The sequence below is a fragment of the Olea europaea genome, chromosome 8 (assembly GCF_002742605.1).
Source record: "Olea europaea var. sylvestris chromosome 8, O_europaea_v1, whole genome shotgun sequence".
Classification (NCBI taxonomy): domain Eukaryota; kingdom Viridiplantae; phylum Streptophyta; class Magnoliopsida; order Lamiales; family Oleaceae; genus Olea; species Olea europaea.
In genome coordinates, this window is record NC_036244.1 from 7,050,795 (window position 1) to 7,071,212 (window position 20,418).

The 20,418-nt window shown below is 33.1% G+C and overlaps 2 protein-coding genes across 3 annotated transcripts; both read right to left on the reverse strand.

Moving 5' to 3' along the window:
- Positions 1-233: 233 nt before the first annotated feature.
- Positions 234-5,417, reverse strand: LOC111398683. The gene is made up of 6 exons (XM_023025715.1): positions 3,970-5,417; positions 3,723-3,860; positions 3,068-3,347; positions 2,734-2,975; positions 2,284-2,445; positions 234-733 (listed from the first exon to the last, which is right to left on the reverse strand). The coding sequence occupies exons 1-6, from the start codon at positions 3,991-3,993 to the stop codon at positions 575-577; spliced, it is 1,005 nt and encodes a 334-aa protein (XP_022881483.1). The 5' UTR covers positions 3,994-5,417; the 3' UTR covers positions 234-574.
- A 2,703-nt stretch (positions 5,418-8,120) lies between these two features.
- LOC111398682 (carbon catabolite repressor protein 4 homolog 4-like) lies at positions 8,121-19,725 on the reverse strand. Of its 2 annotated transcripts, none has more exons than XM_023025713.1 (11): positions 19,649-19,725; positions 18,112-18,182; positions 14,488-14,587; positions 14,317-14,357; positions 13,754-13,803; positions 11,484-11,553; positions 11,233-11,354; positions 10,758-10,888; positions 10,052-10,202; positions 9,643-9,790; positions 8,121-8,865 (listed from the first exon to the last, which is right to left on the reverse strand). In XM_023025713.1, exons 3-11 carry the CDS (start codon positions 14,567-14,569, stop codon positions 8,563-8,565), a joined length of 1,098 nt encoding a protein of 365 aa, XP_022881481.1. In that variant the 5' UTR covers positions 14,570-14,587; positions 18,112-18,182; positions 19,649-19,725; the 3' UTR covers positions 8,121-8,562. The 2 variants fall into 2 exon arrangements, with proteins under 2 accessions (XP_022881481.1, XP_022881482.1); XM_023025714.1 differs by having other exon boundaries at positions 10,773-10,888; positions 19,649-19,723.
- Between the last annotated feature and the right edge of the window lie 693 nt (positions 19,726-20,418).

Here is a 20,418-nt window from a genome sequence, read left to right on the forward strand (position 1 = left end):
GGGATGTGGTTACGAACTATATGGAAGCTAGAGAGTTTTCTTAAAATAAAACTCTAAATTCATGGGATATGGTTGGAACGTGCATCTAAAAAGGTGAGATTTAAATATAATTTGTTATACATATATATTATAATTAAATTAATATATTTCTGATTTATGAAAGATAAAACACCCCCACCTGATTTGAGAAATCACATCTCCAAAAGTAGGGTGGGGTGTAATTTCCACAAGAATGAATATGGAATAAATGGCCCAAAAATGATATAGGAAGAATTACAACTCCGGGACATCAAATTGCACCACAATATAAACCTAACAGCCAAGAAAATTGTAAAACCCTATAAAAAATTCAGTCCATGAAACTGTCTACCCGCTGGATGTCCACACACTTAAAATTTACCATAATTTTAAAGGAAAAGCCTACAAAAACCAATTGCCCCTTCTTTAACTATCGTTCTCAAGAGTAGCCAAAACCCAAGGTGCCACAGTTTTTGCAGCCCCATTGACCATTCCACCAGCACGGCCGCTCATACGGTCAACATTGCCATTGATGTTGTCAGCCCTCTGATATCCATCATTCCTCCCCGACTACCACCTCCATATGCGAACTCATTCCTGGCATTAAAATCTCCACGACTTTAACCTCTGCCACCAGCTCCGCATCCTGTCGCTGCCTCATTTCTGAATCCAGAACCCCTCCCAGATTTGAACCTTCTCCTAGTGTTCCCTGCAACTTTTGAGATGAAATATTTCCCGCATAGTTTAATCTCACAATTGTTAAAAATACAAAGTATATAATAAACACTACTACAACAAATGCAACACTATCTTCACAGGCTGCCTCGCTGACTGCAGAGGAAAATAAAGCACACCCTTCTCATCTTAGGAGATAACAAGCATATTATAATTTCCATTTTAAAAATAGGAACCAACCTATTCAGATATTATTTCCACAGTTTCCATAATTTTTAAAGCAGAATAAATGAGGTGAGGAACATACAAGCTTTTTCCAAATTCAGTAGGCAAGGAAAAATAATATTGTACTAAACACATCATGCTATGGTTATCTTTTTATATTATTCTCAGATTTGGATATAAGCATAGACGTCATACTTTAATTGCAAACTAGTTAAACATCAACAGTGGCCTTTTGCCTTGAGAATTGGTAGATTTCTTTTCCCTAACAATTGCTTGACACCCACCAATTGCAAGAAGAGAAGCCTGAAACATCAGTAAATATAGGGTATATAACTGAAATGATCAAAATGTCGAACAGATCATGGAGATTAAGCTAAATTAATTAATATAACACTACAATAACAAACACCTTAAAATCATCAGCCACCCAACCCACTTCTTTTTCAATAGAAGAAGAAAAATGGAAAGGAACTGGACTGAGAAGGAAAGATCACAAGCAAATTTAACTCTTTAGAAAGAGAGCTTGTTCTTTTCCTGAAATATTTTACCCGGAACAACAATGAAAGTTATCCACCCAAAATAGAGTCATCTTTGCAACATTGGATATCATGCCAAACTCCATTAGAACGTTATGGTAATGACAGCGAATTACTTTTGTACAAGGAACAAATGCCAGGGAGTATATATAAGGGTCATAATAATGAATAAATTAGGCATAGAGTCCGTCAATAGTCCATGTTCGGATATGCCTACGAAATTTTTATTTTGGCGTTTTCCTTTTTGCTGGAGTTCCTAGAGTATTAGGATCATCATTTATGATATATGTATGATAAAAATTGTGTTCATAACTTTATTCCCCTTCCACAATTTCATTTTGGCCGAGAAACCATGGCAACATAATGTAATAATTATAATACTGATAATATTAGTTAAAAAAACGAAGATATCCTCATATGCACTTAAGAATGTATTTTTTAGCACAAAACACCACATACCTCAATAGCATTTTGTGCAGCATTAGCTTCCTCAAATTCCACAAATCCAAAACATAGGACAGATTTAATATAAATTTGAGTGCTGAGAGAATAAGCATTCGTTATGCCACCTATTTCTGTATTAATATAGAGCATGCCAACTAATACGCACTCTGTTACTTCTAACTTGAATGCCATCCTTCTTGATTACCCCAAATTTCTCAAACACTTCAAGTAAGGACTCAGTAGCAGTCATCGGTAGGCCATTTATATATATCGAGTAACCATCAGCTGCTCAAAGTAAATAACACGATTTTTGAATTATTTCAAATCACAATTTATTAATTGATAATAAACAGGCAATAAATTATTAGCCATATCATGTTCTCACCATCTTTATTATTCCCAATATCAATTGCAACAGAACTAGAAAAGGTGCATCGGTTGGCGGTGGTAAATGTGTATTCACTTGCTCTGTGATCTTTGGGGGAGCTTTCTGAGGATCATGTGGTGGCAGTGAGAAATTTGCAGTGCTTTCCTTGAGATGCGTCGCCTAAAACATATTGCAAAAGGTAATAGTGAACTACTGATGGATTGAAAAATAGGCCAGAAAAATAAAATAGATTCAACTAAATGAAATGTCAAATCTCAGTGTCAATCAGTAATAAACTAACTGGGGTTAATTTTGCTAGGATCTAGCTCATGTTTTCCTTTTTAATTTCTTCTAGATGTACCATAAGAAAGTAATACAATTATGTAGAGATCAAGGTAGCAAAAAAATATAACAAGGTGAATGGATAAAGGAAAAACTAAAGGTGGTAGACATCTTGTAGACACTTACAATAGAAGCATAAGACTTCTTTTGCACTTCTTCAATTTGTGGACTAGATTCAACCACCATTTGAAAAATCTTCCCATACTTCATCAAAAACTCAGCTACTCGAATTTCTTCTTTTGGAATTTCCTCTTCAACGATTGGAACATCTACAATCTCATACAAGGTGGAAGCTTCTCCCCCATAAGCTTCATCAGTAGATGAACTGCTTCGCAGAGAAGCGTGAATCTCCTGAAGCGGAGCTGGACCTGCTAATGATGAAACAGAAAACAGATTTTTTTTTTTTTTGTCCAAACAACAGTGTAAAATAAAATGGAACAAAGCATTAAATTTTTGTTACTTAGCTCTGGTGTAATGGGCCTCAAAACATTGCTGACCACAGCAGGGTTCACATTGAAAATCCCCATATATAAGAAAATGTTGTTCAGAACAAAGTAGCCGTTATACTGTGGAATGGGAAAGAATGTTTGACAGAAATTCCTAAATGTATTGCCCTTCCCAGACAGATATCCAGTCACCAGGACGTGAACTCCCCCATTAAAGGACTCTTGTGCATCCAGAGTGTTGATCTTAGGCCTTAAGTGTCCATAGTTCAGTGACAGAATCTTCTCATTGATTGCCTGTATTCTCATATCCAACAAAATTAAGAAACTTTTAACATCTCAAATTTCAAATTTAAATAACTCAACCATTTGCTTCTTAATTGAATGAGTCTTCAAAATGACAGGTAATAAAATAAATACACTTGTCAATAGCAGAGATCTCACTGTCTAGGACCTAACAAATAGAAACTTGGATATTACTAAACATCATAAAAAATTTACAAAGTCGGTCCCTGCCCTTCTTTCCTTGCACCAAACTTCTTAGCAACAATGGCCAGATATATAAGCTTCCTATACCTAATCATTTTCAGCTTAGTGCTACCAGGTTTCGACGATAACTAATATACAATCTAGCAATCCAATTAAGCACATAACAAGAGACAGAAATTTTACTTGCAAAGTGGTGGTGATGCTCATGGAGCCATCATCTTCAGGACAGCCAAGCTTACTGACGTTGTTATACAAATTAGGAACATGCCCCGGCGAACGGTGGAGTATGTAATAATATTGGTCTACAAACGCATACCCAACCTATTTCCCATCCACCAAAAAAAAAAAAAAAAAAAAAGAATCTAATAATCATAAAGTGCGGCCGCCAAAATATAAATTCACGAGAGAGAGAAATAAAATGAATATTTACAGTTTGAGCTTGCTGAGCTACCATACCGAATGCTGAATAACCAAATCAAGCCCTAACCACCAATCTGTAAGTGGTGATATACTTGTAGCACAAACGTTCCTTCTAAGGTACCTTTTAAATTCACTTGCAAAACTAACAGTAATAAAATCTTCCCATAAGGACTATTTTGACATCTAAAGGGATAATAAATTCAAGATGTCTTCACCAAAAATTTGGAGGCAATTGTCATGGGCTTGGAATTTTTGTCAATCACATTTAAGCACTACAAAAACCAAGACTATTTTGATGTCTAAAGGCATAATAAATTCAAGATGTCTTCCCCAAAAATTCGGAGGCGAGTGTCACGGGCTTAGAATTTTTGTCAATAACTTAAGCACTACGCATACCTTAATATCGTCAAATTTCTACCCTTCGTAAAAACACGTTAGATCAACCTATAATGTAGTTCTATGATCAACTAAGCTTCAACATAAAACCAAGAGACCTAGTACAAAGGTGACAATATATCGTTAAGAGGTACTTAGATAAGAAAATGGGAATTCTCATATATCAATTGCAAGAATTTAAGGGAATATTAGGGTTTAGCCTTGAGTCAAAAACAATGTAAAAAGATTGTTTTTTTCCAATTTCTAAACTAATGACCTCATGATTATTATGATGAGAATGTGAATGTCGATAGAGACGAGGTTGATAACATGGATGTACGTTCATATTAATATGGATAGGAAAACAAATGAGAATGTGTACTATTGTTGACTGATGAAAAGTTAAGGGAATGATGACCTAAATGGTTGACATATTTTCAGTAGGGAACACCACATTAGTCCTTCATTTAAAAATCATATTTCAAAACTAACAAACTTCAAAAAATATTTCAAAAATAAGGTGATAATTAAATTTATTAAATACTTAATTATAATATAATATAATTAATCTACTTATTCTACCCCATCTCCAACCTATCGACCCATCACATTAAACCATTCTCTTTCTCTCTCCATCCCACCTCACTTCCAGCGACAGCTCCGGCAGCTTCTTCGGCGACTTCTGACAACGGCTCGGACAGCTTCTCCGACAACAACTCCGGCAGCTTCTCCAGCGATGGCTCCTGCTGCTTCCAGCGACGACTCTGGCAACTTTCGGCGACGGCTCAGTAGCTTCTCCGACAACTTACGACGTGCGACTTCAACACTTCTCCGGCAACTTCCAGTGACTTATCCCGTTCCGACGAATATTCCGATGACCTCTCCAACTGTTTCGACGACTATTCCGGTGACCACTCATTGGCAATGACCTGTGACCAGTTGCATAAAATCTGTGACCTGTGCACATTCTCATCTGTGATCGGTTTTATTGAATCTGTAACCTAATCAGGTGGAATGAATATGCACCTGATCAATTTCAAAATTAAGAAATAAAGTTTGAAATTTCAAAAATCAAATAATATTAAAATTTTAGTTATGAAATAATTAATCAAAAAAATATTTTTGTAATTAAATATATTAAATTCATAATTTTTTTTTCTTGGCAATAACTTGTGACTTGTGTACATTGTGACATATAAAATATGATTTTTAACCTGCGATTTGTTACTCGTGACTCATAATATAAAATGTGACTCATAAATTTGATCTGTGACTTCTACAAAATGACATGTGACCTGTTTGTACTGAGTTGTGACTTATACGAAATGACCGTGACTCGTGAGCTCAAAAATGTGACTAGTGAACCTTGACCTTAACTCTGTTACAAATCAAAAATTTTATGGGTCACAGATTATGTATCGATCACGAATCAAAATTTTTATAGATCACAGACTATACATCACTCAAAAATCAAAACTTTTATTGATCACAACTCATTTATTCATTGCAAATTATCAAATTAATTAACCACAATTATTCATTGCAACTCATTTTTACAAGTTTGTAACCCATTAATATGTTGACTATGACCTTTTGTGACCAAGTATGCTAATTGTGATCTATTGTGACTAGTAATGTATTGGATGTGACCAGTTGTCTAATTGTTATATCTGACAAAAAAATAAGTGCCCGTTTGATATTGATTTTTCTCCCTAAAAAATCAAAATTTTGACCGTTATTTCACTATTTTAGCCGTCATTTTTTATTTTTCTCTCATGGATAGAACTCACTTTTCTCTCTAAAAGTCAAAAAATAAATTTTCAAAATCACTACCGAAAAAGCCTTAAATAGCATTTGAACAGTTACTTATGGTACAGGCATACAATAGCAATTATTTAATATCTTGCTCAACCATTTTACACCCAACCCAAGCATCTTTAAAAAAAAAAAAAAAAAAAAAAAAAAAGGCCACCAAACTCAATTAGAACCTTAACACATTTTGGTTCCTTAAGCAGCTCAAATGCATACAGAAATTAAAATATATAAAATATAATTTTTAACCTATAATTTGTGGGCAATAACCTCTAACCCATTACAACATGTAAAATATGATTTTTTGTGATTTGTTACCCGTGACTCATAACATAAAATGTGACCTATAATTGATCCGTGACTTCTACAAAACGACATGTGACCTATTAATATTGATTCGTGATCCGTTTATACTGATTTGTGACTTTTATGAAATGGCTGTGACTTGTGAACTCAAACATATGACCAGTGCACTGTGACGTTAACGACAAATTGTGATCCATAACGTATAAACTATGATCTTTTGTGTTCATGACCAAATTTGTCTTCGGTGTGATTGTTTGTGACCATGGTAGTCTAATTTGTGAGCAACTCACATACGGTCACTGTTAACACAAATCTGATCACAGACAGCCACAACGAAGATATATTTGGTCACTCACCACCATTCCCAACACCGACAACCAAACGTACACCACCTCATTAGAACCACATGTACTACCAACTAGTTCACTACAATCATTTTTGCCGCTGTTCTAACTAGCCACTATTCAATTAAAGAACTCTATTACTAATTCAGACAAATGTTTTGAATTTGCTCTCATGTTCATCGAAGATGAATCTTTTAGAAATGAAACAAATTAAACGAACCAGGTGACTTTTGGCGAAGGAGCACATGGCAAATATTATCCAAAATTCAGGTTTGCCCCGTGGTCATTCGTGTAGTTCCTAATCGAATTTTCAATTGCACACAACAATTTGGGATTTTCTAGAAGTCACTCCCTAATCGCCCAATGGAATTCTCTTCAGAGGTTACTATGGCGTTGGGTTTATTACTGGCATCCTAGATTCTGGTAAATAGTGAAAATGCACCGAAGGTGATGGAAAATAAAAAAATTGGTCTAATCTTTCCTCCGTTTTTTTAGCGCAGTGGATATGGCCTGAATATGAAAGCTTCAAAGATGATAAAATGGAAGTTGTTCCTTATCGTTTGAAAGGGATATGCTAGGAAGGTGAGGAATTTAACCGACGATGCAGAAGCCTGGGGCATCATCACGTCGCTACTGGAGACGAAGACAAAGGTGTCGCAGATAAAGGCATCGCGTCGCTTACGACGCCACTTCACCAACGGACCAATTGATTCAAAGCGCCACCGCGATGGTGGCGATGTTGTGAGCGGCGACGACAGTGGTGACTATATCTCCGGTGCTGATTTGCAATAGAGACATGAGAAGATATAGAGAGAGAGAGAGAAGGGATAGGGTGGAGAGAGAAAAGGGATGGGAAAAATGATTAGGGTTTGGAAATGAAACTGTATTACTTTATTAGGTTTAATTAACTTTTATTAATTATAATTATTAAAATCTAATTACCACCTAATATGTGAAATTTGAAATGATCCCTCTTCTTTACGAAAACAAATTTTTAAAAGTAGGTTTCTACATAATTTTCCCTTTACAATAAGCCTAAAAGTATTTTGTCGATGTTTGGGCTCCATTAAAACTGACTTTGTTAGAAAAATGTAAAATTGTGATTTTTTGAAGAATGTGTGGTTGGACAAAAAGGGAAAATTTTTGAATTTACGTATAATATTATTTTATTAAAACAATAAGCAGTTAAAAATAAGAGAGAAAAATACATTTTGAACAAAATGGAGCCCAAACAGGAACTTTCATTGATCAAAGTGGTGCAATCACGATAAACCATGTGAAAAATGGGCTAAAAATAACATGTAAATAATTGTTAAGCGTATAGTTCAATTTAACTATGAACCTAGCAGAGTGGTAGAAGAAATATTCAAGTGACAACCACAAATTTCAAGAGTAAATACTTAAACTATTATCTAAATTTGGTCTTTGCAACTCAATTAGACTATTATCAAAATATGCTCCATTCCTGCAATAGAGGAAAGGAAGAATCTGCAAAAGATATTTGGCAGGAAAATGAAAATTATACTCATTTTGGAAGGAACAAAAAAATGTCCACAGTCTACGTTTTATTTTACTTTCTTGACTGCTTAATAAATGAAACCTTGTAGAGTTAATGGTAAAACAAGCCTCGAGAAGGAAAAATGTAACAACCATCAACGAAAAGACCAGACTATTGATTATCTAAACATTGTCAACCCCTCACCCCATCCCACCATCTGGGATGTAAGTCGCAAATGACAAATGCAATGCGGCCGACCCAGTAGATTCTACGCTTGGAGAACTTCGAATTCAGTGCCAATCGGAAGGTGATCGCTTGGATGGTAGTAGTTGGGTAATCCGCCGCTTACATCAGAGGATTCATGTTCTGGAAGCTCAAGGTAGCTAACTGGTTTTATGTCTTTAGAAGGGGAAAATAGTATGTAGTCCAGGGTTCCAGTAAAATCTGGTGTGCAATTAGTAAACTGTGGCTCTCCTCTTGTGAATGCATATACACTAGACAATGGAATCGGTACATCTTCAACGGTTTCCACCCCCTCCAAAGTGGTCCCAGAAACAATGTACTGATACACCTACAAAGGCCAAAATCTTTTAAGAAATACTAAATTATTTTCCTGTGTTGCACAGACACTTCAACTAGGGTAGATTGTTTGTATCCGATACATTGGATACCGATACTTCTCAAACACTCTACTGTGATTATTTTTCTTTGTTTAGAAGAAATATTATGTATTTTTAACTCAAAATTATTATTAAATAATAAATAAGTACTCATATTTAAATGATTTCAACAAGAAAATTTAATAACAAGTGTAAAACTAAATTTATGCTATATAAATAAAGAATTTTAAAGAATTTAGTCAACGTAACAACAGTTTTTCAAAAAATTGTGTCAACATTCGTGTCGAACAAACCCATATTGTGCATCATAGTTATTTTCTCAGAAAATTTGTAGGTTTAATATTCACAAGTCATACTAAATGACATGAAGAATTGTGTTCTACTACTATATTCTCAAAATAACAGATATCCACGTGCTAGCTATGTAACATAAATTTATAACATCATTTTCCAAGATGAATGAAGCCACTGTTTATTAACAAATCATGGTTATTATTTAGTTGTAAGAGTCTAATCCCCCTTATTTTTCTTTCTTTTCGCTGATATATGTCGCTGTTGCTTCATGTTTCGAAGTAAATCAAGGAAGAGGGCATGGCTGTTCTCATTTTCAAGTCGAATTTATTATTATTTTTGATATGTAAGTCGGAAATGTGAAATATACACAAGCGGCTAAGTAATGAGCGAGTTACATAACGTGCAAGAATAAAATACAGAAAAGACCAGCCAACCTGATCTCCAGGTACTGAATTGAAGTCACCAGCAACAAGTATTGAAGGGGTGCAATCAAATTTATCTGCTACCAACTTTTTGAATTCCACCAAGCATGAAAGCAGATATTTAGCCTGCGCAAGCTTTACATCAGCCCATTCTGGATCCCTGCAGCAGCAATTTCTTTCAATATACGAAGCGAATTTGAGCAAAGATACAACAGTACATTAAAGGATTTTTCTTTAGTAAATTGCATTTCATCAGAAAGTGTAAATCTTTGTATGAAAAGCAGAATATAAATATATACTAACTTCTACAACATTTTTCAGAAAATTAATCCAGCAAAACTGTTCTCCAAACAAGTGAATAACACAAAGAAATATTATATCATTAGATGTAAAATAAGAACTAAATTCTGAACCACCTTACCAATAGAAATGAGTGTTTGCAATAATAACATGATGACTAGAAGGGTTCTTAAATCTAAAGGCAGCCATGATTCCAACGCAATCACGCTTTAATCTCACACGAGGATCATTATGATCTCCATGGTCATTTTGAGTGTCTTGCAGCTCTAAACCTGAAATAATAAATTGCTAAAAGCTAGAGGTTTGACAATATAATGTAGTATTGCAGAATGAAGTCAATGACGTGGTGCATCAAACAACCATCATAGCTAAATAAGTCGCACGAAGAACTCATTTGAAGAACTACTTAGCCAACCGAGAAAATCCAATTACGAATTTAATCAAACTATTTCAGTTGTTCAACTAATGAATACTGTATCTTTTGCAACAATCTAAATCCAATGATACATTACGAAATTGTCTCTATCACCAACTTTTTGCATATAAATCTGAAAATTTCCATTTTCATGAATAAACATAGTCTCAATGAAATTGAACCAGATAGCTTTGTATCATATTATCAACATGGGTCATGAAAGGTTGGATGTAAATTGGTGTTGTGATTACCATGTGGAGATTTATTTCACAGAGCTGACAACAAAACAGACTCACGTTACCAGTTTTCCACCTTTTGCTAATTGTACAAGAGTAATTCACCAAACACCAAGGAAAATTTAGAAGGAAAAAAGGGAATTAAAGACCGCGTAAGAATTAATTTGACAAGTTACCATCTTTTAACTCACTTTCAGTCTCATGAGTCAGTAAATCACAGTCTTTATCCATGAATGCGGTTCTTCCATCTTGAACTGAGTTCACCAGATCATTGTAGTCTATCTTCTCTTCTATGACTAATTCCGCACTAATTGAAGCATTAAAACATAAATGTTGGATCAATTGAGCTAGATGATTATAAAATAACATATCAACAAAATACATGAAATTTCATTGCTTTGACCTAATTTGATGTGTTTTAAGATTAAAATTCTTAAGACTCCGACCTGAGAGAGTTAACAAAATAAAACAAGATTGTTAAGAAGAAGAGTGACCAATAGTAATATTGACCTAAAATTATTTATATTTAGATTATAAAACTTATTATCAAGTATTTTAGATATCCTTTATTGTGGACATAAAATTGATCCAAATGTAAATGTTATTAATTTATTTTGATATAAAATAAGAGAAGAATGAAATTCAGCATACATGTTGTGCTTGTAGAAGATTCCACATCCATCCTTTTTCTTCCCACTTCTTTGAGTGTAGATACTTGCATAGCCAAGGCTCTCCATATTCTTTCTATAGAAGCTATCATACTCATCTACTTCCTAATAGGGATTGAATATTAATTAACGACAGAAGCGAAATGAATGAGAATAAAGAATGTCAAAGAATATACAAACAATAAGTTCTAAGATAATCATATTGTAAAATATGAATGAGAAAGCAAAAGACACCTGTAGACAATAAAAATCTGCCTCAAGACTCTTGAGAACGGTTAAAATTGCTTGAGAACGTGCTTTCCACCTGTCGTCCACAAACTTAATAAGCTATAACTCTACATTTATACCAATTCAAGTAATATGACCTCTAATAATGAGATGCGTATAGACATGATCATGAATGAGAGAAAACTATTGATTAACTGAAATGACCAAAAGATTTGAAGGACTAAAAAATGTGTTGGCAATCATAAAGAAGCACGGGTATATAGGTATTGTGTAATTAACTTATAATTTTCATTCAGGTGATTTAAATGCTAGAACTTAATTACAACTACCATTAACAACACTACAAATTTTTCAATCAGCTTAACAGTTGAGGACATTTATCAAGGGAAAAATAAAAATAAATAATTATCAGCCGTTAACTCTATTGCAATGGGAAATAGAAACTGAAAATGCATGTAGAAACTAGATTAACACTAGGCAAATGGGGCTAGAAACTCAAACTCCATGCAGAAACTAGAAAGTAGATGACCAAAGATCAAGTCATATGAATACTCCACCGAAAACATCTACTTCAAGTCATTTTTAAATTGAACAGTAAAATGCCATATGTATAGAGTTCCTTCTTAAAAGGTCAATCTTGGTAAGAAAATAGCCCAAGTCCTTATATGTTGATTATAGTTTCAATATTTAATTGATGTGTATCTTAACCTTTAACATACCTCCCAAGATAGTTGCTCATTTGAAAACACTAATCTTGGATTCCGTGAGTTCATTTGAATCTTAATCATGTGTTTGTTTGAATCTTAGTCAGATTAAATTGCTTATGCGACATTAATAGATTCAGATACACATTAGAACTTGAAATTCTATCTTAAAAGTTCAACCTTGTTCAAATGAGAAGTCCTTATATATAGATTATAGTTTTGATATTTAATCTATATGGGATATTTAACATGCAATACTGAGTGTTGCTTAACTTTGTAAGTTATCAAAAAGCATCTTCTTAGTATTCTAAATTTATTTCAACAACCAAATGAAAGCGTAGATTGTCCTATGTGAACAATAAAATGTGGGTTTGCCTTCGACAAGGAAGAGTGCTCGCTATACAAGTTCATAACAAGCTTCCTAAAATATCTAATTGAAAACTATATTAAGTGTTAACTATAAATTATTTAGTTTAGCTTGCTTAATATATGTAAGTTTTGTTGAGAATGGGTATATTTTCCCAGTTAAGCGTTCATATTTCCAATTTCTAGAAGGGGGGCAAAAGAAGAACAAACAAAACAAAAGTAAAATCTCAAGAAAAAATTATAGAATAGGCAATATTACCAACTTGTTGAAGTGCTGAATGTCAAAAAGCTTAGCTAAGACATTATTGTAACCCAACGAAACTGGAAAGAAAGGGTTTTCATGAAGTAGGCGATAATTCTAACTAAATATCAAGTATTGGTATGCATTAGCTATGAAGTTTATACATCTTTCTAATCTTAGGAAGCTAGTCCAGGGTATCAAGTCATAAACAAAATTGATATTTACGGTTTTCCTTAAGAGTGATTGTGGAAAGTTGGAATGTGCAACTCCTCACACTAATAAAATTTGATTTTTAAGGATTTCCCCTGCTAAGTTTTTGAGAAGCATGCATCATAAACAAGTGATCACATTTTTAAAAGAGATTAGCATTTATTAAAGGCCTCAAAGCTTGTGCTTTGAATGCTGTTTGTCAGGGCTTATGTTCTTGTTTGGGAGTAATTATAAAAATATTATAATAAGTACAAGTAATGAATACCACGATATGTGTGGATAACAAGTGACTACTAGTTGTGACGTGTGGTTGAAACTAATTTTTGAATACAAATTACAAGTAAATTATAACTTTTTTACAAACAAGCACTATGTTTCTACTTACAAATAAACGTTTTATTAATTGAACTTCTGAAAAAGTTTTAGATTGTTTATCCTTTATTATGAGCATAATTTTGTAATTTTTAAAAATATTTTATTGATATTTTGTTGTGACTTACGCATCAAAAGTGCCTCAAAGATTATTCCTTACCGCAAGGAGGACAGAACATGATTTTGTCTTTCTGAACATTACAAGTCACAAATGAAAATACTTTGAAGCGGACAAAAGTGTATAATTATTAACAGTTCATTTAATTTATAATCAGAGCATAACTAAACCCAAAAAAAAAAAAAAAAAATTCATTTGGCAGCATAACATCAAAAGATATAACAATTAATCCATAAGGAAGCAATTTTGAAGGCAAGTTACCTACCTAAGACAAGGAGATGGAGAGTATGGAAAGAAAACACTCCTCACATACGACTGGATAGATCAAAATAAAAATTATTAGTGAAAACGTTGAGAGGAATCCAATAGCTGGATACAGAAAAAAAATATGGAGAGTATAGGATGTGAAATGTCATTTGTGTTGAAGTTAAGAAACTAAACCAGTTTGGCAGCCTTTCATTTTAGAGCTGATGTACTATAATTGAAAGCAGAAGAACTAACCACCGACAAGAGGGAAGAAAACTAAATCAGAAAGCTAAGAGTCGACATGATTGCATTTCTAAAACTTGTTTTTTCATAGGTTCCAGTACAAAGGAAACCTTAATTCTTTTATCAGTGAACTTGAAAGTTCTTTTTATAGTTATCGAAATTCTAGTTATCTAAATAATGGATCTACGAGTGAAGCTAACCATCGAGACTTTGGAACTATCTGGACACATACTTTGTGAAATAGTTCTCATGCAGGTTTGTTACAAAATAAATAATTAAAAAAAAAAAAACAGTTAACCTTATCCAATTCTACCAATAAACAATGAGATGTCTACATACCCGAGCCAAAATATTATATGATACAAGTCGGAAATTGAAGCCTGTAGAATTGTGCATAAAGTGAATCAGGAGTAACAAATCCAAAAACATGCCAAGTGCATGATTGCAAAAAGGTTTATTGATAAAGGGAAAGAAAACAAAAATGTATTCATTAACACTAAATGCACCTACCATCAGGCTTACTTATTGAAGAAATTTTGCTTTGCTCGATCGGTATAAATTTTCGACATAGAGGTCTAGGTGTCATACTCATCTTGCTGCAATGAACTACCTGTAGATTTTGGTTCACATAAGAGAAAATAGAAAACTAAAAGATCAAAAAACAAAGTTTACTCATCTTTTGTAGAAACTATTTCCACAATATTAAAGCTTCCAAAAATCAATATGAAATTGGGAAACTGATGGCAAATTGCAGTAAGTGGGTCGGTCGCATTTCCATGAATTATGAGTGGGATGCCTTGTCAATAAGGCTAGAATATTGGGCCATAATTTAAAGAATGTTATTGAATAATTTAGTACTCATTTGGCAGTTTATTTGTGATCGTACAATTGGCTTCCGCTAAATTTTGTTTGATTATGGTTTGATTTCACATCTCCATTTTTATTTATTATTATTATTATTTTTTTTGTATTTTGTCATATTGGTAATTATTTGTTTATTTTAAAATGGTTGAAAATCGAGACGACTCTCTTCAATCTATTAGTGTGCAATTAAATGGGAATAATTATTCTTATTAGAGTTATGTGGTGAGGAATTTCTTGAAGGGCAAAAGTATGTGGGATTATATTTTGGGTAAAACCTAAAAATGATAAGGTTGTCAACTATGTGGAGTTGGTAGATAATTGGGAATTTGATAATTCGAAGAATATTACTTGGATTAATAATTTTGTTGTGTAGTCAATTAGCACACAATAGGTTAACTATGATAATGCAAAAGAAGTTTTGAAGCATCTAGCTAGACTGTACAAGCATTTTAACTTTGAAAAAGAGTATCAATTAGAGACAGATACTCGCACAGAAAAGTATGAGTGTTCAGGAGCTTTAGTCAATTAGCACACAATTGGTTAACTATGATAATGCTAAAGAAGTTTTGAAGCATCTGGCTAGACTGTACAAGCATTTTAACTTTGAAAAAGAGTATCAATTAGAGATAGATACTTGCATTGAAAAGTATGAGTGTTCAGGAGTTTTACTCTACTACGATAGATTAATGGGATTAATTGGCACTCAAAAAATCTACAGATTTAAAAGCATATTTTCCTTATATCGCCCGAAGGGAAGAACAACAACTACTACAATTTTTGATGATCTACGTGATATTTTAAAGGTTGCATCACATTCTTTTTCCTTCTGTTTATTTTGTGGTTATTAAATTGTTAGCCGAGGAGATACTCTTCAAATCTCATGCAGATAAAGGACTACTCCATCAGTTTTCATAGCACCTCAGAGAAACGCTAGTAATCAAAGTATGCTGCCTTCGAATGTTGCTCATGATGAGTGTCATTTTTGTAAGCAGAAGGGTCACTAGAAGTGACAATGACCTCTATTGTTAAATAGAGCTATACAATAGCAAGCTTAACGACAATAACAATAGCGAACTCAATAGCAACAGCAACGATAGGCTCTTTCGCCCTGGAAATTTGGAAACCAGCCAATTCAACCTGATACTGTAGTGGTTGCAACATTAGTAGATACACTGATGTTTGAACAGTTTCAAAAGTTTCAAGCAACGCAGTCAAATGTAACATCGTCTAATGCAATGTCTGCCTCTCACCATAGTTGATATATTTGAGCATGCTCGTCTTACTGATAATAAGACCGTTGATACACCTCTTGAGTTTAATGCACGGTATTCTGGTTATGATGGTTCTCAATTATCAAATCCTAGTTTATATCGTACTGTTGTTGGTACCTTGGTTTATCTCACCATCACTCGTCCAAATATTCCACATGCTATTCATATAGTTAGTCAATTTGTTACCTCGCCTATTACAGTTCATTATGTTGTTCTTTCGTTTTGAGGTACCTTCAGGGCACTCAGTTTCAGAGTCTGTTACTTTCCTCTACCTCTTCATTAGAATTGCAAGCATATTCTGAAATTGATTGGGCTAGTAATCCTACAGATCATTAGTCTACTATTGGCTTTTGTATCTTTCCTAGGGGTTATCTGGGAAAAGCAAGAAGCAAGATACTATTTCTTGATCTTCTACACAAGCAGAGTATCATGGCATGACTTCTACCACTTGCCAGGTAGTTTGGTTACGTTGGTTTGGTTGCAGATAAATGTTTTTTCACACTTTTTATTTATGTTTTGTAAAATGTGATGGAAAAATAAATTGTGTTATGCAATTTCAATGGACATTGGACATAAAATTGTTATCAAATACAAAATGAATTAACTAATGAAAAGTTTGAGGATAAAAATATATGAATATCTGTTAGGGACACAACTGTTATAATGAGCAAAGATTAAGAACCTTAAAAATGCAATTAAGCCCTTCAACAGTGATTTGACACTATTTCATTTACACATTTTTCAATAAAATAATATTACACGCAAATCCAAAACTTCTACTTATTTTTAATCACACATTTTTCATTATAACATTATTTCAAAATGCATTTTTTGAGAAAAATGGGGCTCAAACAACCCCTAAAATGTCGCAAAAAAAATAAAAATTGTGGTGTGAATATAATTACCCCTTAAAGTTTCTTTTCTTCGTATTTTCATTCATTCAATTTATAAGATAAACCCTAGCCTCCTTTTGTTTTCCTATCTATATTTTTTCGTACTAATAATGTAACAAGTACAAGCTCTCTAGCATTATAGATATCCTAAATTGAAAATAGAGAACATCAGAGTAGAAACTCTTAAATCCCCGTGAGCCTGGTTCATCAAGTTTGACTTACTTCAATTCATTAACATGCATACCACCAAGTTTAAACTCACATAAAATTTAAAGATCGAATAGTTTAACTCGCAAAAGTTCTACTTAAGAAGGTGAACAATTTACAAAGAATTGAATAAATGCGTTCAAAACAATTTCAGCTCTTCTAATTTTCACAATTTATAAAACAGTGAAGATGTATATATATAGATCAAGTTTGATTCTCATTCTGTGCGGTTCTGTAACGACTATATTTTTCCACTATATTTGACTTTCTATCTCTTGTGCGGTTCCGTAACGGCTATATTTTTCATTCTCATTCTTAGAAAAATAGGAGTCAAATGGGCTTATGGTTCATTTGCATCCATGTAAATCCAATATAATTCACTTAACTTGTTATTATAAAAAAATAAATCAAATTCAATTGATTGCTCACTTCAAGCAAATTATGACTCTTTATAAGCAAGGCCGGTCCTATAATTGTCGAGGCTTAAGGCAGAGTCCAAAAATTAGACCCCAAAAATCAACATAAATGCAAAATTCAACTGCGTATTATGTTATCTATTGCTAACTTAAAACTTAACATTAAAACAATAAACAAATATCTCAATCATCTCACAATTAATGCAATTTCATTTCCCTTTTCTCTTTTGAGCACCAGACTCATATTTAGTAGGCATAGTATACAAGTCTATATCTAATGTCCAATGATTAACGTAAAAGACAATTACAAAATATCTCAATCATCTTACAATTAGAATTTTCAATATAAGTACTACGTACGCCTGTGCAATTGATCTTACAATAACAAATCACATGAGCCGACCAGGCCGCAATTATATAAGTCGACAAGGCTTCAAACATTTTCAAATATTCAATAACAAGTTAGGGCAAGTCATTGCTTACTTGAGAAGTAGAATTTCGACGAAAATTATGAAATCACACCTTTGAGAATTCTACTGTCACAACTCATAAGTCTGAAATAAAAATTTAACATCAAACACCAATACAAATATACAATTCCATTGCATTAACTTATTCATAAAAAATTTAGAATCCTATTGCAAATTGCAATTTAATTAGAAATCCCACGAAATCAAAAATAAAAAATCTTGAGCTTTTCAAACTTAAAGAAAAAAATTGTAATCAGTTGCTTTTCAAACTTCAAAGATAACTTCCTGAGCTTACACAGTTTTTATGCTCAAAGTAAAAAGTAGACAAGTCCGGTGACATGAATTCGAGTAAAAATAGACGTGACCAATTGATTTAAATCTCAAAACATCAAATTCTACAATTCTAAACAAAAAATTCCTAACATATAGGGTTGTGATCACAAAATTCCTTAACAGCTCGACCATAAAATTCATCATGAACACATAGATTAAAACAATTTTAAAACTTAACTTTGAAAAATAATCAAGCTTACCTGACTGAGATAGAAAATCAAGGGCTGTAATTGTTCATAAAAATATAATGGATGCGACCACAAATTTAATCTCAAGTTCTCTAACATTGTAGGAAAAATTTGTAATGGATGAGCTGAAAGTCTCAACAAAAAATCACAAATTTCAACAACACAAATAGATTACAATGGAAATTCTCAACACCCAATTTTTCAATTAGAGTTTCAGAATGCAATTACAGAGAAGAAACAATTAAACAGAAAAACAGAAAAGGAGAAGAGAGGGAATTCAGAGATAAAATTTCCGAAAATTGGTTCTGCCTTCCCCAATTCAACTGATTTTCCCCCTCCTTTCTTCCATCATAACAAAATTCAACTCAACTAGGGTTCTAATTTCTAATTACAAAATTCTTATATGTCATACTCCAATATGAAAAAAAATACATATATTGAAACATCTCATTAACTTAATTTAAACAAAAAGGTCAAACGTACAGCAACGAGCTTTACAGATTCAATTGAATCAATTCAATGCACAACACAGGGTATATATTTCTTTTTATAAATATTTCAGAACAGATAAACAATCTGCTACCGGTTGAAATTTGAAAAAAGGGTTGACGAAGAGAAGAAGCTTCCTGCCTGCCGTGAAAGAGAAGAGGGAACACCGGAACAGAAGAAGAAGAGAAGAAGCTGCTTGCCGTGTCGCTGCCTGGCTGGTAGAGTCTTGGAGGCGGAGACAGTCGAGGAACTCGCAGGAGCCAACAGGTTTACTTATAAATAAATAAATAATCATTCGGAACTCTTTCTCAGCAATTCCTTTTCCGTCTTTCAGAAAAATATTCTCATCCATCAAACAAAGCACATCGTGACAAGACAACGTGCGAATTGAAAAAGAAGAATTATAAAACCACAAAATTTCCATCAAATTCAAGCTACAAAGCAGCATTAATTCATTGTAAGAAGCATTCTTTAGGCATTTATTGTTGCTATGTGCGTGTGTGTTTATAAATATAAATAATGTATGATAGAGATGGTGACCTTGAGAAAGAGGTGGAAGGAGCCGACAGATGAGGAAGCAAAAGAGCACCTTAACCCTGCTCGCCTAATTAGGTTTAGCCAAGTACGGAATCTACGCCAGTTTCTTTAATGGGACACAGGACCTACGGGGGCTGATTGTTGGGCTTGATGAATTTATTGAAATGGGCTTTTAGTTTTGATCAACTTACATGAATATCCTCGGAATCAGAGTAGAGATCTATTGAAAAATTATATGAAACATATTTTGAAAATAAAAAAATATTGTGTAAAGCTAAGTGAAATTTTTCAATTAAAAAGTGATATACAATCTCGCTTTTTTATTAAAAAGTGATTTTTTTAATTAAAAATGATGTACGTCGCTTTTTATTTAAAAAGTAACGTTCAATGCCACTTCATCTATTATGAAAATTTTAATTTGCAATTAACACAATTCAAAATAAATTAACATCTAAAAAAATTGTTATAAGCAAATTGACAGTTTAGCCAAAGATGTATTGTTATATTAGAAAATGATTGTATATGACATTTTAATTAATAGGTGGCACAACTTGCTAATGTCATTTTTTAACGAAAACGTCATGAATGCAAATGTCAAAAAATTTATGTTAACACCATCACTGTTGATCGGAGCTTATTAGTCATATACAAATCATCTATCATCGAATATTTTCATTGTCATTTTATAAGTTATCCTTGTCTCATCGAATTTATTTTCATCTCTACTTCATCAACATATCACATATGCTTGTCATTTGACAGCGAATAATTGT

Coding starts and splice junctions, on each gene's coding strand:
- LOC111398682 (XM_023025713.1), bottom strand. CDS start 14,569: ATGAGTATGACACCTAGACCTCTATGTCGAAAATTTATACCGATCGAG. Junction 9,791..10,051: donor GCAAACACTCATTTCTATTG/GTAAGGTGGTTC, acceptor TTGCTGCTGCAG/GGATCCAGAATGGGCTGATG. Junction 8,866..9,642: donor ATTCAGTACCTGGAGATCAG/GTTGGCTGGTCT, acceptor TGGCCTTTGTAG/GTGTATCAGTACATTGTTTC.
- LOC111398683 (XM_023025715.1), bottom strand. CDS start 3,993: ATGGTAGCTCAGCAAGCTCAAACT. Junction 2,446..2,733: donor AGAAGTCTTATGCTTCTATT/GTAAGTGTCTAC, acceptor AATATGTTTTAG/GCGACGCATCTCAAGGAAAG. Junction 734..2,283: donor TATTGGGAATAATAAAGATG/GTGAGAACATGA, acceptor TCATCTCAAAAG/TTGCAGGGAACACTAGGAGA.